Below are 16,633 nucleotides of genomic sequence, written 5' to 3' on the forward strand. Positions count from 1 at the left end.
ACTGTTAGGAATTATTAGAAGTGATAAATTACAGTACTTGGGATATCTTTAAAACCCAGAAGGGAAGAAATACAGACTGCTTAACTCAATAAATAATGTTTTAAAAAATAACATATGTTGGCGAGAATGAGAAGAAAGAGAAACTATATGCAATGTTAGAGGGAATATAAATTGATGCAGCCAGTGTAAAAAACACACATAGAATATTAGTTCTTTAAAAATAGAACTACCCTATGATATACACTGAGTAACCGGATTATTATGACCTCTGAATGCATAATAATCTGGCCACTCAGTGTATACCCTATATAATAAAAGGCTAATTGTCCCCTTGACCAAGAGTTCAACCAGCAGGTAGGCAGACCAACTGCCCATGTATCCTCCCCTGGCCAGGCTGGCCGGACACCACCCACGTGCTAATTCATGCACCAGGCCTCAAATATCCTATCTAATAAAAGAGTAATATGCAAACTAACCATCACTCCACTACACCCACAAGCCACCAACCAATCAGAGTGAGTATGCAAATTAACTCAACCAAGATGGCTGCAGTCACAGAGAAAGCAGGAGGGAGGGCTGGATTTCCCAGGCTATGGAGCAAGCCAAGCTTTCCAAACACCCTGTGGAGGGAGGGGGCATGTCCAGCCTGCAAACCACCACAGGCCCCTGGCCCAGGCCACCCCACACCCCAAGGGAACCTCCACCCTCATCCAGGACACCCTTCAGGGCAAACTAGCTAGTTTCCATCCATGCACCAGGCCTCTATCCTATCTAATAAAAAAGTAATATGCAGATTGACAATCACTCAAAAACACAAGATGGCTGCCCCCATGTGGTCAAAGATGCCTGCCACCATGTGGACACAAGATGGCCACCACAAGATGGCTAACAGGGGAGGGCAGTTGGGAGGGACCAGGCCTGCAAGGGACGGCACTTGGGGGTGATCAAACTTGCAGGGGAGGGAAGTTAGGGCTGTCCAGGCTGGCAGAAAATGGACTTGGGGGGAACCCTGGCCTGCAGGGGAAAGCAGTTGGGGGGGGGGGGACCAGGACTGCAGGAGAGGGCAGTTAGTGGTGACCATGCCTTCAGGGAAGGACAGTTAGTGGTGACCAGGCCTTCAGGGGAGGGCAGTTAGGGGTGACCAGACCTGCAGGGGAGTAGATAGACATCAATCAGGCTGGCAGGGGAATGGTTAGAGGGTGATCAGACTGGTCCTAGCAGGATTTGGCCTAAACAGGCAGTCGGACATTCCTCCAGGGATCCTAGATTGGAGAGGGTGCAGGCTCAGCTGAGGGACACCCCTACCTCATGCATGAATTTGATGCCATGGGCCTCTCTCTCTCTCTCTCTCCTCTCTCTCTCTCTCTCTCCCTCTCTCTATCTCATATATATATATATATATATATATATATATATATATATACACACACATATACATATACATACATACACATACATACACAGAATGGCTAGATTATTATGCATTCAGAGATCATAATTATCTGGCCACTCAGTGTATGTATGATTTAACAATTCTGCTAATGGATATTTAGCTAAAGAAAACAAGAATATGTATCTGAAAATATATCTGCATTTCTGTTTTATTTGCTCATTATTTGCAATAGCCAAGGCATAGAAACTTATGGATGAATAGACAAAGAAATTCTGAGAGAAAGAGAGAAGAGAAAGAGAGAGAGAGAGAGAGAGAGAGAGAGAGAGAGAGAGAGAGAGAATTAGTTAGCCATAAGAAACCAAAATCTTGTCATTTTCAATGTTCATATTACCCAAAGCAATATACAGATTTAATGAAATTCCTATCAAACTCCAATGACATTTTTAAAAGAAGTACAATGAAAAGTCATCGAACTTGTGAGGAAAGACACAATAAATCCCAAATAGCCAAAGCAATACTGAGAAAAAAAGGAATAAAATCAGAGGTATCATGCTCCCTGACTTCAAATTATACGGAGAAGTAACAATAATCAAAATAGTATATTGGTAGTAATGCAGACACACTGACCAATGGAAGGGAATCAATGCCTCTGAAAGAAACCCACCTATACTGTATATGGACAGATAATAATCAACAAAGGAGCTAAAAACATATTGTGGGGAAAAAGAAAGCCTCTTCAATAAATGGTACCAGGAAAACTAGAAAGGCACATGCAAAAAACTGAAACTAGACTAGACTGCTATTTATCACCATAAATAACAATTAACTCAAAAATAATCAAAGGTCTAACTATGAGACCTTAAACAATAAACATGTAGAAGAAAACATAGCACAAAACTTGTATCCTTGTTTTAGAGATGATTTTATAAGTTTGATCCACAAAGCAAGATGAGATTATAGCAAAATAAAATAGCTTCTGCAATAGCCAAAAAGCCCATCACAAATCAGAAAAAAAAAACAAAAAACTGAGATATCTGCAACAACACCTCAGAAAATGAGTTAATATCCAAAATACGTAGCGAAGATATACAACCCAACAATAAAAACAATCAAACAATCCAATTTCTAAAATGGGCCAAGGCCAGAACAAACACTTCTCCCAAGAAGACATTGAAATAGCCAGCAGATAATTGAAAATATTTTCAACTTTACTACCTATGAGGGAAATGCAACTCAAAACCTCAATAAGACACTACCTCACACCTAATAGAACGGCCATTATCAACAAGAAAAGTAATAACAAGTACTGGAGATTGTGGAGAAAAGGGAACCCTAATCCAGCGTTTTCCAACCGCTGTTCCGCGGCACACTAGTGTGCAGCGAGATGTTGCCTGGTGTGCCGTAGGTGCAGACAAGAGAAGAATTTTATAATTTTTCACTATTTTGTTTACTTAATATTTCATAATAAAGTAATTATAAAATACTTTCTTTGTGTTTATTTGATTCCTATTCAAGAAAATTACTTTATATATAGTCAATATAGGCACAGAGTTAAATTTTTTAACATTTTCTAATGGTGGTGTGCCTCGTGATTTTTTTCATGAAACAAGTGTGCCTTTGCCCAAAAAAGGTTGAAAAACACTGCCCTAATCCACAGTAGGTGAGAATTTAAACTTGCACAGCCACTATGGAAAACAGTATGGACGTTCCTCAAAAATTAAGAAGAGAACTACAGTGAGACCCAGCAATTCCTTTTCTGGTTATCTACTCCACAAATTGAAAACATATATGTTCATTGCAGCATTATTCATGGAAGCCAAGATATGGAAGCAACCTAAGTGCTCTCTGATGGGTGTTTCCAAAGATGTAGTACATAAATATATACAATGGAATACTACTCAATAATAACAAAGATAAAATATTGCCATTGGCTACAAAATGAATGGATTTTTAGAGTTTCATGGTAGGTGAAATAAGTCAGATAGAAAAGGACAACAGCTATATAATTTCACATGTATGTAGGATATAAAAGAGAATGCAACTAAAGAAAAAACGAGGAAAACACACACAACAAAAACTTCATACACACAGATAGCAGTATGGTGGCTACCAGAGTAGAAGTGGACTGGGAAAAGATGGTAAAGGGTAAAGGTGTTCAAATATATGGTGATGACAGAAGACTTGACTTTGGCTGTTGAACATACAATATAATATTCAGATCATGTATTATAGAATTGTACAGTTAAAACCTTTGTGCTTTTATTAATCAATTAGAGGCCCAGTGCATGAAAAGTCATGCACTTGGGGGTCCCCCAGCCCCGCCCACCCTCTCTCACAGTCTCAGACTGAGAGAGGGCAAGGGCCAGGCAGAGGAACCCTTTCCCCCAGGCAAGAATTTTGTGCACTGGGCCTCTTGTATTTGATAAAAACCTGCCAAAGAAAAGAAGGTATAAAGAACTCTTGCAATCCATTAATGAAAGACAAATAACCCAATTTAAAATGGAAAAAAAATATTTGAATAAGTGTTTTGGACATATTAGTATACTGCATATACTGTACCAGTGAAACCATCACCATAATCTAGTATTTCCCAAAGTGTGGTACGCATACCCCCAGGCGTACGGGAAGAGTTTGGTGGGGGTACAAGTTGCACTGGAGTTTGGTGGGGATATGCACTGCTCCGTGCTTAGCTGGGCCTAATTCTACATTCTCATGAGTATGAATGGTACTCGGCGTTACAAAAATTATAGAAGGGGTACACATATGTCAAAAGTTTGGGAAACACTGCCATAATCAAAGTGATGACTCTGTCCGTTTTCAAATGCCCTGTATCCCTCCCATCCGAATGAATTACCTTGCCACCAGAGCCCCAACTCGTATATGGAGGGAAGGGAGAGACCTAAGAAAGAGGCAGACCACTCCAGGTAATTAGGTAGCAGTTCAATAAGCCAGAGAACTTACTTACAAGGCTTGCATTGAGTGGCCCAAAGACAAATATTCTCAGCAGCTGCCTGCCAGATCTGAAAAGTTGATATAGAGCCCTTAGCTGGGCCTAGTCATGTACAACATCCAACTGGTCTCAGCAACACATGCCTAGCTTTAGGCTGTGTCCTTGAGGCAACTCCTGGGAAGGGAAAAGGCAAGCTGAATGCACATTCCACAGACAGTTGGGGTGAGCCTCCAATTGCCTTGGTCCATACTTTGGGTCAACTGGAGGTCACATCTTCTCCATGACCTTGTACAGCGTAGCAGAACATAATGGGTTCAAAGTAACACAGTTTTTGTGGGGGGAACACTTATATTTACACTTGAGACCAGTAAAGGAGACAGGGGAGTAATTTCCAAAGGTCTGCCTCTCATAGGGAGGCTTATATATTCAGTTTGGTAAATTACATGTTGATTTCTTCTTTATAACTGGATAAAGTTATCAGTCATGGGTCAGATCAAGTTCATCCCTGTTAGAGTTTCTCTGCAGAATACTGTGCTGCATTTTAGCATTTAGTAAGAATAGCCCAGACTTGAGAGCATTGCCCCATTTCTCACCAACACTCCATTTGTGGTGACCAGCTCCTACAATTTAATATGCCCCCACCCTTTCTGCTGTGTGCCCTGAGAGGTCAGCAGGGGGCTTCACTAGCATGCATGAGGCTCATTTGATGGCTGCTCTCTCAGATGTCATAGCAACAATACAATCACATGAGAGAGAAAATGCAAGCTAGGACATCAGTTTCTAAAATCAGGGGCATCTTTTTCTACCCAGAAACTTATACCCCATCTAGGGACTTAGAAAGTGTCCTGGTCTAGGGGGCAGATCACTCAGGGCATTGACTGGTATTCCATGTGATTTAGCAAAGATGGTACATTGGCAGACTAATCAGGTATCAACACAAAACATTCTGCTTGAACAATGACAGAGTTATCAAGAGAGATATTCTGGTGTCAGAAACACTATAGGAAATTTTTTTACAAGAAACAATAATAAAAGTCAGGGCATTTCTGAAAGACAAAAGAGTGATTATCATTAAGACTTCTCAGTTAGGATTCTAGCAGCAGAGATGTCTCACTCTAATTAGGTAATTGGGAAAGCGTCAAGTGCATGGTTTCCTACAAACCGCAGACTCAGGGATGCAAGTGACAAGGTAGACTGCTGGCCACAGTGAGGAAATTACAGGCTAACCCTAAGGGGGTGAGGCCTGGAACCCACACCTTAGAGAAGGTGTGATCTTCAATTTAGCATTGCAGCTGGTCTGAGATTAACTTGCAGAGAGAAAGACAAGAGAACAAACACCAGACCTCACTTTTCTACCCAGAAGAGATTTCCTGCTTGGACTTCCCACTGGCAGAAGTCAAGCATCAGTCAGAGAGCCAGAGATCCCACTAATGTTGTTAGATAGGAGAAGGGTCAAAATGTATGGCCCATTCTTACTAAATGCTACCCTGGTTACACACTAAATTTATAAGAACAGCTGGAAACAATATGAGCTTGACAAGAACTCAATAGGACAAATGTAGCCAGCAAAAAATGAAAATAAGAGAGAGAGAGAGAGAGAGAGAGAGAGAGAGAGAGACAGAGAGAGAGAGAGAGAAAGGAAGGGAGGGAGGGAGGGAGGGAGGGAGGGAGGGAGGGAGGGAGGGAGGGAGGGAGGGAGGAAGGGAATGAGACAGAGAGAGACAGAGAGAGAGAGATAAGAAAGAAAGAAAGAAAGAAAGAAAGAAAGAAAGAAAGAAAGAAAGAAAGAAAGAAAGAAAGAAAGAGAAAGGAAAGAGAGAAAGAAATAAATAGAAAGAAAGAAAGAAAGAAAGAAAGAAAGAAAGAAAGAAAGAAAGAAAGAAAGAAAGAAATAGAAAGAAAGAAAGGTATAGTTGACTAAATAGTATAAAGAATGGCTAAGCCTTTCTCTCTGGGGAGACAGAGCTTTTGATATAAATCCCCTGTCTCCTTAACTTCCTACAAGTAAATAAAACTACCCTGTGACAACCATGTCTCCTTCTGGAATAGGACACCCCAAGCGGAGAAACCCTTGAGTTTGGTAATAATTTAGGAACTTACAAGCATCCACGTGTTACCAGACAGGTACTGGCCCATAGTGTGTGAGTTCTTGACTTGGTGCAGGAAAGAGGATGCTCATTAAAGCTGGGGACAGTGAAATAAAAGAAGGGGTTAGGATAGAAAAAGCAACAACAGAGAGCCTAGATGGGGCTGCTTTGGCTCTAGAAATATTATAGGAAAGAAGTGAGCCAGGGTGGGACTGCTACAGCTCAGTGGGAAGTCAGGGCAAAGGGGGCCTTGGAGACAGGATCAGGAGCTGAGGTTGGGTGCCACTGCCCACTGCTCCCCTGGTTGCAAGTCCCTCATGGAGATCCAGAGTTTAGGGAGAAATAAAATGTTCATGCTTGGTATAGGGCAGGTGTCAGCAACCTACAGCTCCAGAGCCGCATGCGGCTCTTTTGAAGCTTTACTGCGGCTCCGACAACTTGCAAGCCTGTGTGAAAATAAAGATAACGTCTTACAGCCCTGATGTGCTGACACTGTGCACTGAGGTTCAGGAGCAAAAATCCCATTAACCAGGTAAATTAAATATTTTAATTAGCTATTAATTTGCAAAAATATATTTTACATTGTTAAGTGAAAAAGTCTTTTTCTTCAGATTGACAGCTAACTGCACGATCCGGTATATAGCATTAAGGTAAGAAACAATATATGCAGTGTTATATTTGTTTTAAATATAGCAATGGTTTTCTGGCTCCCAGGTTTTTTTTTCCTTCGGAAACAGGTCCAAGTGGCTCTTTATGTCTTAAAGGTTGCAGACTATACTATAGGGCATGGGCTTGTGCAAGAGCGAGTTTTTGTCTTGAGGACATTTTATCCTTTCCAGGTGCATTTTTAATATGCTGATGCATCAAGGTAAGTGTATAGGGGAGTTTTGGATTATTCTTTTGTCTGTTTCACTGCTGTATTTTGTCCTAATTGTGCCTGGCTTTGATGTGGTTTTTGATATTTTTCCCTGACTTCATCTGCCCTTGGTTTTAGCTGGCACAAATGGCATGAATTGGGTCTTTGTGCTCTACTTCCCAGACCAGTCTGATTAAAGCTATGTATTCTCTTGTTAGGGAGGAGACGTATAAACCATTTGCTCACAGCCCCTGGTTGGGGAAGATGAGATTTTGTGATTAACAAACTAGCTATAAGCTGCCCATCTACTCATCTCAGTTTTCTTATTCCATTCATCCAGGATTATTCCTAGCTTCTTATTCTCTTTCCTCACATGGACCATAGAATCATCTTGCTGGAGAAACCAACTGCTTCATTAACAATGTACATGCAGAGATGGACTGAAAAAATGTGCATGCTAACACTTGAAACATGAAGGATTTCTGATTTGAATTTTTCTAAATTGAGTCTGTGAACTCAATAAAATAAAATATTATTGCCTGATTATGCCAGTTCTGTAACTTCTTCCATTTGTTAGCATTGTGGGTATTGGAGGTGAGTCAGCAGGGAAGATGATGGTGGTTACTATCACAGAATAACAAACCATCCCCAAGTCTAGTAGTTTAAATCAAAAAACTTTATTTTTCTCATGAATCTGTAATCTGGGCAGGATGCAGTGGGGGTGGCCTATATTTGCTCTTTGCTGCTTAGTCTGAGGTGGCTCAGTTGGCATCTGGAGAATTTGCTTCCATGTTGCCTCACTTGCCTGGCTGTCAAGTTAGTTCTGCTGGCAGATCAAAGACCAGCCAGGGGAGTGGGCCAGTGACTTCAAGTCCTCTTCACATGGCCTCTCAATAGACAACTGGGGCTTCCTCACCACATGGTGGCCAAGTGCCAAGCCCACAAACCCTAGGGAACAAAGAGGCATTTTTCCTATCTCACTTTTGAAGTCACAACCACACACTGGTTGTCAAAGCAGTCACAAAGGCCATTGAATTTCAAGTTATGAGATAAACCCTATAATTCAACAGAAGGAAAAATAAACTAAGATAACAAGAAGAATGGGTGGGATAGAATACATTGCTGTAGTCATCTTTGTAAAATAGGATTAACCACATTAACAAATCATACTAAATAAAGAAATAAAATTTACATTATTTTCAAAACATATTCCATACTTTTGAAAATGAATTCCAAATCCAATAATCAATTTTAAATGTATTTCTTACATCTTCTTCGCTAATATTTTCAATTTGTTTATTATAATACTCCAATCTTTTTTTTTTTAAATCCTTCATGTCTTGCTTTGATATATTCCCCTTAGCATACTGATCTTCAATTAGTTTATTTTCCTTCTGTAATTGATCAGCATAGATTTTCTTCAAGGCCTCTTTCTTCTGTTGCAACATTCCCCCTATATTCTTGTAGATGGCATTAGAAAAGTGAGCCCCTCCATTCTCCTGTACCACTTCCTCTATCAGCTTTACCAGCTCCTGCAGTTGAGCTTCCTTCTCAGCCTCATCTGTGCTTTTGTTATTGAAGGCACAGCAGTGGTTCCCACACTCCTTGATGAGGCTTTGCAGTTTTTCCTCTGATTCTTCTATAAACTCATGCAGTGTGAGATCACCCAATTCATCTTTGTGAGTGAACAAGATGATCATGTGCTTCATGGCTTTCTCCCCAAAGAGGTTCTTGATCAATGCAACTGTTTTCTGTTCCTCTTCCGTGTAGCGGCCCACATGTAGAACCAGGATGATAGCGTGGGGCCCAGGGTAGGAGAGGAGGACACACTCGCTGATATGCTCACTGGTAGTCTTCAGTGACTCCTTGGTGTCAAAGAGCCCTGGGGTGTCTACTACAAGAAGTTCCCTCCCCTTCCAGTGTCGCATTGCTCTATGGCATTTCTTGGTAACAGAGTGAGCAGCAATTTTAGATTCAAATGCTTTTCTGCCAAGGATGCTGTTTCCTGTTGCACTTTTTCCACTTCCGGTTTTCCCCACCAGAACAATCCTCAGAGTTTTGTTCTCACTGGCAGCCATCTTCTTTCAAGAGACTCTGGGGTGCAGGTACCAACAGGACCTCAAGGAAGGGAAAGAGAAGGGAAAAGGATACTTAGGTAAGTGGGGACCATTCTCATAGCTATTTTCTTTGTTCTTTTCCTCCATGAAAATTTGTAATCACCTATTATTCATCTGGAGGAAATAATAAAGCAGACTTTTCCCACAAAAGAGTACCATGTCCAGGTGCTTTCACAGGAGAATTCACTTCAACCTCTACAACACTGATCATATCAATATTAAATGAAATATTCCTAATCATATAAAAGAAGAGGGAAATCTTTCAATTCTGTTATGAATCAAGTGTGATGTTGATTCTAAAGGCTAACAGAAATTTGACCAATAAATAAAGCTATAAACCTATTTTATTTGGAAATATCCATAACAAAATTTATTGTTACAACACATCTTATTAATAGATCAAGTAGAAAATTACCTAGGGTAGTCAAGCAAGACATTTGACTGAATTAAAATCTGACCCATGTTTAAAGCATTTTATACATTTGAATTATAGATAATTATCTAACATGATCTTATATAAGTATAAATTTAAATTTTTTATCATAACTTTTTCCCCTAGCTGAGAAAGAGTGGATTATAAAGTTAAAAATAATGAGTTACAAAGTTTTCGGATGAAGAAAAAGTAGATATTTCTCTAACATTATTTATAGTGGAGGCCTGGCACACAAAATTTGTGCACTCAGTGAAGAGTCTCTCAGCCCAGCCTGCACCCTTTTGAAATAAGGGGGCCCTTAGGGGATGTCTGCCAACTGGCTCACTGCTCCTTATCATTTGATGTGTTGCTCCTTAGCACTACTACGGAGGCAAGAGAGGCTCCTGCCACCTCTGCTATGCTCACCAGCCAAGAGTCCAGCTTCTGGCTGAGGGGCACTCCCCTTGTGGGAGCACAGTGACCACCAATTGGCATCTCCTGCATTGAGCGTCTGCCTCCTGGTGGTCAGTGCACGTCATATCAGCCAGTCATTCCACTGATGGTACCACTGTTTAGTTGATTTACATATTAGGCCTTGATTATATAGGACTAGAGGCCGGGTGCATGAAATTTGTGTAAGGGGGGAAGGGGATAACCATCAGGCCAGCCTGCAACCTCTCCAAGCTGGGACCTTTTGATGGATGGCCGACTACCCTCTCACAATCCAGGACTGCTGGCTCCCAACTGCTCACCTTCTTGCCTTCCTGATTGCCCATAACTGTTTCTGCCTATCAACCTGATCACCCCCTAACCACTCTTCTGCCAGACTTACTGATGCCTAACTGCTCCCCTGCGAGCCTCTTTGCCCCTTACTGCCCTCTCCTGCAGAATTGTTCCTCCCAACTGCTCTCCCCTGCAGGCCTGGGTCCCTCCCAACTGCCCTTCCCTACAGGCCCAATCACCCCCTACTTCCCTCCTCTGCAAGCCTGGTCAACCCTAATTTCCCTCCCCTGCAGGCTATATCACCTCGAACTTCCCTCCCTCTCAGGCCTGGTCCCTCCCAACTGCCCTCCCCTGCTGGCCTGATTGCCCTCCCTTGCAGGTCTGGTCCCTCCAATTGCCCTATTCCGCTGGCCATCTTTTGGTGGCCATCTTGTGTCCACATGGTGGCAACCATTTTTGACCACATGGGGGCAGCCATCTTCTGTGTTGGAGTGATGATCAATCTGCATATTACTATTTTATTAGATAGGATAGATGCCTGGTGCACAGGTGGGGGCCTGCTGGTTTGCCTGAAGGGTGTCCTGGATCAGGATCGGGGTTCCTTGGTGTGTGGGGTGGTGTGGGCCAGGGGCCTGTGGTTGTTTTCAGGCCAGCCATGCCCCCTGGCAAACCAAGCAGAGGTCCTGGTATCTGGGGTTTATTTATCTTCTACAATTGAAACTTTGAAGCCTGAAGCAGAGCCAAGCCTTCTGCTCACTCTATGGTGGCAGCCGTTTCTGTTGGGACTTAGGTATCTTATATAATTGAACTTTGTAGCCTTAAGTGGAGGCCTGGGCCAGCCAAGGTGTGCAGGAAGCTTGGCTTCCTCCATTATTGGTGGCAACCCAACCCTCCTGCTCTTTCCAGTTCTGAGGCCACCATTTCTGTTTGGATTTGTGTATCTTCTATCATTGAAACTTTATAGATGTGAGTGGAGGCCTAGGCCTGCAAGAGCAGGTGGAAAGCTTGGCTTCCTCCATTGCCAGGGAAACACGAGCTACCTGCCTGCTCTCTGTGACCATAGCCATCTTGGTTGGGTTTATTTTCATATCTTCTCCTCATTGGCTGGCAGGTGTGGCTGGTGGGCATGGCTTATGAGTGTGGCAGAGTGGTGGTTAATTTCCATATTACTCTTTTCTTAGATAGTATAAATATAATGTTAAAATTTTTGTCATCACCATTGTTTTAGGCAGGTAAAAAATAGTGGGTTATAAAGTTAAATGGTAGATTATAATGTTCATTTGAATGAAGAAAAAAGGAAGTTATTCAGCACAATGAAGAAAAAGAACAAGGAGGGCTAACTCTCCCAGGGGTCAAGCATTGTAATTTCTATGATTACAGAAGTGTGATATTGTTGTACCAGTAGAGAGACCTGTGAAACAAAAACAGAAAATTCAGAAACAGACCAAATTAATCATTTCTTATTCATTTATATTCAATTCAATTACACTGTCTTACAGTTAGATTCCATAAAACAGCATACCATACAAGGGAGCTAACGATGTTGTAAGAAAGCAACTTTGGGATAACTGTATAACCATACAGAAAAATAAATAAAATTGCATCCATTGCCTCATGCCAGTCAAATTGCAAGCAGATTAGAAGTTTAAATGTAAAAAAAGAGAAAAAAGCATATAAATAAAACAAAAAAACCTGGGTAACTTACTGTATTTGTAACCTAGAGGTAAGAAAAATATTTCTGAGACTTAAAATAGAGTAAAGAAAAGGATGAATAAAATGATAACATAAAAAAAATCACAGATAATGTGGGATAAAAAACACTTTTGAAAAATTAAAGCAAAAATGCAATAATTTTCAGCTTAAAACCAAGTGGATAAATGTTCCTTTTATACACAGAAAATTAAAGTTACAGAAACAAAATACCAGTAACTTGATAGGAAATGGAGGAAGAGATGGGAATAAACATTCAGAGAAAAATGAATTTAAATGCACTTTGAATAAATCAAAAGTCATTAACATGCATTCAGAGAAAAATAAATCATAACAAAAAAATAAAATGAATAAAATATTAATTAAATTACACCTCTATTTCTGAAGTGAGATAATATTTAACATCTCCATGTTTGGCAAAAATTCAACATTTGCTAGCATAATCTGTTGGCAAAGGTATGATGGAAACTGGTCCTTTCCTGCATGGCTGGTGGTAATGGAAAAACAGTCCAAACCCTACAGAAGGGAAGTCAGCACTATGCTGCCAATGTACATATGCATTTTCCTGTCAATTTTCCATTTTAATATTTATTCCTTAACTACACTGAGAAAAATACAGAAAAATGACACATCATGCTATTTATTGCATCATTATTTGTACTAGCAAAAGACCAAAAATCTATCAAATGGCTATTAGTAGGGACTGGTTGTATTACCTAAGATATAGTCACACAGTGTAGGACTATGTGTCTCTCTGTACAATCATAGAGAGGTCTCCAGGATACATCATTAAGTGGGGGGGAAAAACCATGAAGAAAATAATGAGAAAATAATGTAGAGTTTATCTACCATTTCTCTAATAAGAAAGAATGTGCACTATATATATAAAATATAATACATATCCTTTTCATATATATGAAAAGGCAATAGCAGGATACTCTAAAAACTAAACCCAAAAATTTACTTACATGGGAATGGGAGAAGCAGCTGGAGGGAACAAGGACAGAAACTGGAAAATTGTTACACTAAGTGGTCTTGTACATAATTACGCAAAAATATATATTTTTTAAAATTCTAAAAACGAAATGAAATGTCAAACTCTAATTGTACATTAAAAACGAAATGAAATGTCAAACTCTGTACATTTTGGGAGGATGAATTGGTCTAAGACACATAAAAAAACAATAATGTCATTGTTCATCTTTAGTGTTATTAACTTAAGTTTAAAAAATAAATTGTTTTCAAAAATCCTGTGTGTGTGTGTGTGTGTGTGTGTGTGCAGTTTTGAAAATCTTTGAAAAGTATTGGAGATAATAATGAGCCTGGTGCAATGTCCATCCTTAGTGTCTAGAGAGTGGTTTTCAAATGCTATTTTCCACCAAAATTAGAGTTTTATTAATAATTCCTGATTCTAGGAATAGGCAGCAAATGCTTCAGTTGAGCCTTCACTCTCTTGTCAACAAGAAAACAAAGATGTTCTCAAAAATCTCTGGGATCTTATGGAAAGGACTTAAGATCCAAACTCAAGAGAATGTACCTGGACATAGATGGGGCAATGTGAGCATTGATAATAACTCAAATGAATCAAAATATATCAGATATTTTTAAATACATGTGTTCATAACACAGCCTTCTACTTAAAACAGGCAATCACTCCCTTGGGAGTGTGCTAAGAAAGCATCTTCTTGTTATGAACATTGACAAAAAAAAAAAAAAAAAAAAAAAAAAAAAAGGAAAGAATTGAGCATTTATCTTATCTTTTAGATACTACTGTACTTTGTGGAAATGAGAGAATTGTTGGAGGGAACTTTTTTTTATAAGATTTTTCCATCTAATAAAGTAAGAACGATAGAATTTTATATCATCACTATTAGTTTTGATTGCATAATAAATCAATACTCCTCCCTTGGGAACTGGCTTTTCAAGCTATTTCACTATGGACATTCCCTTTGCTGAGACTACATTTTACCTGTGGTGACCACATTTCATTCTTTCCCCCTCACTGGGGGCTGGAACCATCCATGCTCATCCACCTGGTGTGGGGATGATCAAATAAATTCATAATCCCTCACCACTCTGGCCTCATGCATTCCTCCTTTGGTGACCTAACAATCACTTCTGACCCTCAATGAAATGTAGGCCATCCTTAATGTCGATAAATGTCAAAGAAAGTGAGATAACTAAACATTATATGCCTTCTGAGGGAAGTTTACACTGAATCTATGATGTATTTCTACCAAATAGTCAAACCTGAATCAGATCAAGCCTCTCCTTAAATAATTTCACCCAAAACCCTGCAACTATAAAAATGGGTGAAATGACACCGTGAGAATGTTAATCAACAAAATGTAAACTGCCCGGTTCTTTTGGGAAAAAGACTTCCTCCTTCTTACACAAAGAAATTTCTTCTTACAGAAAGAAACAGAGAAGATGAGAAAGCTATATATTAAATTAAATATAAGAGAAACCAAACAATTGCAATTTATGAATCTTAATAGGATCCAACTTCAAACAGTCTTTTAAGTTATGAGACAATCAGGGAAATCTGAAGACAACTGTTAACTTTGTAAAAAAAATTCTATTTGCTTTTTGAAGTCTAATTATGGTCATATTTTTAAATGAATTCAAATATTTACTGATTAAATGAAACAATGATATTTGCTTCAAGATAATGTGGTGTAGCTGGGGAGTGGTAAGTATATAGAATCTATACACTATGTTATAGATGAAACAACATTGGCATCACTTAATAATTGTGGAAGCTTGGTCTAGGTACATGAAAGTTCCTTCTAATGTCCATGTATCTTTGAGTAAATTAACATTTTTCAACAATAAAAATTTGATATGTATGTAATATAACTATTGCTGACATTCTAAAATAAGCACGGATAATTTTTTATACATTATCTCACCTATTCCCCTATAATAGCCTGCAAAAAGCTAATTTTATTATTCTAACTTTTTAAATAAAGACATGATGTGGCTTGAAAATGCTGAAACACTTGCCCAAGGTCACGGTGATAATAGGTATTGGGCAGAACAGGCATCAAATTCAAAGTCTGGCTGACTACCACCTTCCCTCCTAACCACTGCACACAATGGCCTCCTTCAGTGTCTTCTCTGGATTCTAAAATTACATCAAATCAGAGCTAGATCAAGAGAAGGCAGGTAGGACAGTCCACACTCTTTCCAGAACAGAACACTTTAGGAAACTTGTAACTGGGGCCAATGAGTGGAGGGTTTCATGTACATTGTTTTTGCAGAATAGCCAAATCTTTATCAATGTCACCCCCTCCTCATCTTACATGTCACACTACGTAGATTAGAGTTTCTCTCTGCTGAATGATGAAAAGGATTCAGCAACTGCAGTCCAGATTTCCTCTGCCCTTAGTGGCCTGGGCAACCCCTAGAGTCACCAAACTCTCCAGGATCCCGCTTCTTTTTGGGTAAAAAGAGGGAGTTAGACAGATCAGTCTCTATATTGTCTTCAAGTTCTAAAGACCTGCCTTGGGGACACTCATTTTCTGTCCAGGGAAAAGGCAGGCTTGCCAGGCAGCCCTCAGTGTTTTTCACAGCAGCAAATGCATTGAAGGTGTACCAGTCAGCACAAATGTGTTCTTTTCAATATGAGACCTGTAACATCTATAATACTAAAAGGGTTATATACTAATTACACCAGAGATCATTCCTGACCAAGCCAAGGCCCAAGGGAAGTGAACCCAGGTCTCAGAGGCCTATAGGCAGCCAGAGGAGGAAAGCCAGGATCCCAGGTACTGGAGGGAAGCTGGTGCTGGCAGCCCAGGGAAGGAAGGCCTACTCTTGCAGGAATTTTCATGCACAAGACCTCTAGTTGTACTAATAAAGCTCCTGACCCCCTCCCTACCTTCCTTCACTACCCTCTGACAGCATTCCCCTGCTGTACTTCTGGTACAGAACCTGATCCTTCCTGCGACCAGAACTCACACTATGTACACTCCATTGACCTACTGCCCAAATAACTCTAGTGCTGAGAAGCACTGAGTCTGCTTGCAACCAGACTCACCTTTTCAACCAGTTGATGAGTTCTCAGATTTTCTCCAAAGACACTCTGCAAGCTGGTGCTTTTATTTTAACTGTGAAGAAAAATTGTTCACACCCTCTGAAACCAGGGAGGCAGAAAGCATAGATTGGGTGGAGCCAGTGGAGGAACTGTTTGCTTTTAAAGAGACAGTAATATTTCTCCTAATTTGGTGGGTGCTTCCATCTTTCCAAGTTGAAACCTTTTCCTTCGTGTGCTTGCTCTTGTACCAAAATTACCAAAGCTATATTTGGTGTTTTGGATTATAGTAGTGGATCCAAAGACCCTTATTAAATGACATAAATATTGCCCCAAAAAGCAAGGCACA

General features: G+C 40.1%; 1 protein-coding gene across 3 annotated transcripts; it reads right to left on the reverse strand.

The window, feature by feature from the left end:
• Positions 1–7,941: 7,941 nt before the first annotated feature.
• LOC311628736 (GTPase IMAP family member 7-like) lies at positions 7,942–16,411 on the reverse strand. Of its 3 annotated transcripts, XM_084896242.1 has the most exons (3): positions 16,291–16,324; positions 13,217–13,257; positions 7,942–9,404 (listed from the first exon to the last, which is right to left on the reverse strand). In XM_084896242.1, the coding sequence occupies exon 3, from the start codon at positions 9,362–9,364 to the stop codon at positions 8,486–8,488; it is 879 nt and encodes a 292-aa protein (XP_084752368.1). In that variant the 5' UTR covers positions 9,365–9,404; positions 13,217–13,257; positions 16,291–16,324; the 3' UTR covers positions 7,942–8,485. The 3 variants fall into 3 exon arrangements, with proteins under 3 accessions (XP_084752368.1, XP_084752367.1, XP_084752369.1); XM_084896241.1 differs by lacking the exon at positions 13,217–13,257 and having other exon boundaries at positions 16,291–16,411; XM_084896243.1 differs by lacking the exons at positions 13,217–13,257; positions 16,291–16,324 and adding an exon at positions 10,242–10,826.
• Between the last annotated feature and the right edge of the window lie 222 nt (positions 16,412–16,633).

The sequence above is a fragment of the Pipistrellus hanaki genome, assembly GCF_964339955.1.
Source record: "Pipistrellus hanaki genome assembly, chromosome: 10".
In the NCBI taxonomy this organism is placed as follows: Eukaryota; Metazoa; Chordata; class Mammalia; order Chiroptera; family Vespertilionidae; genus Pipistrellus; species Pipistrellus hanaki.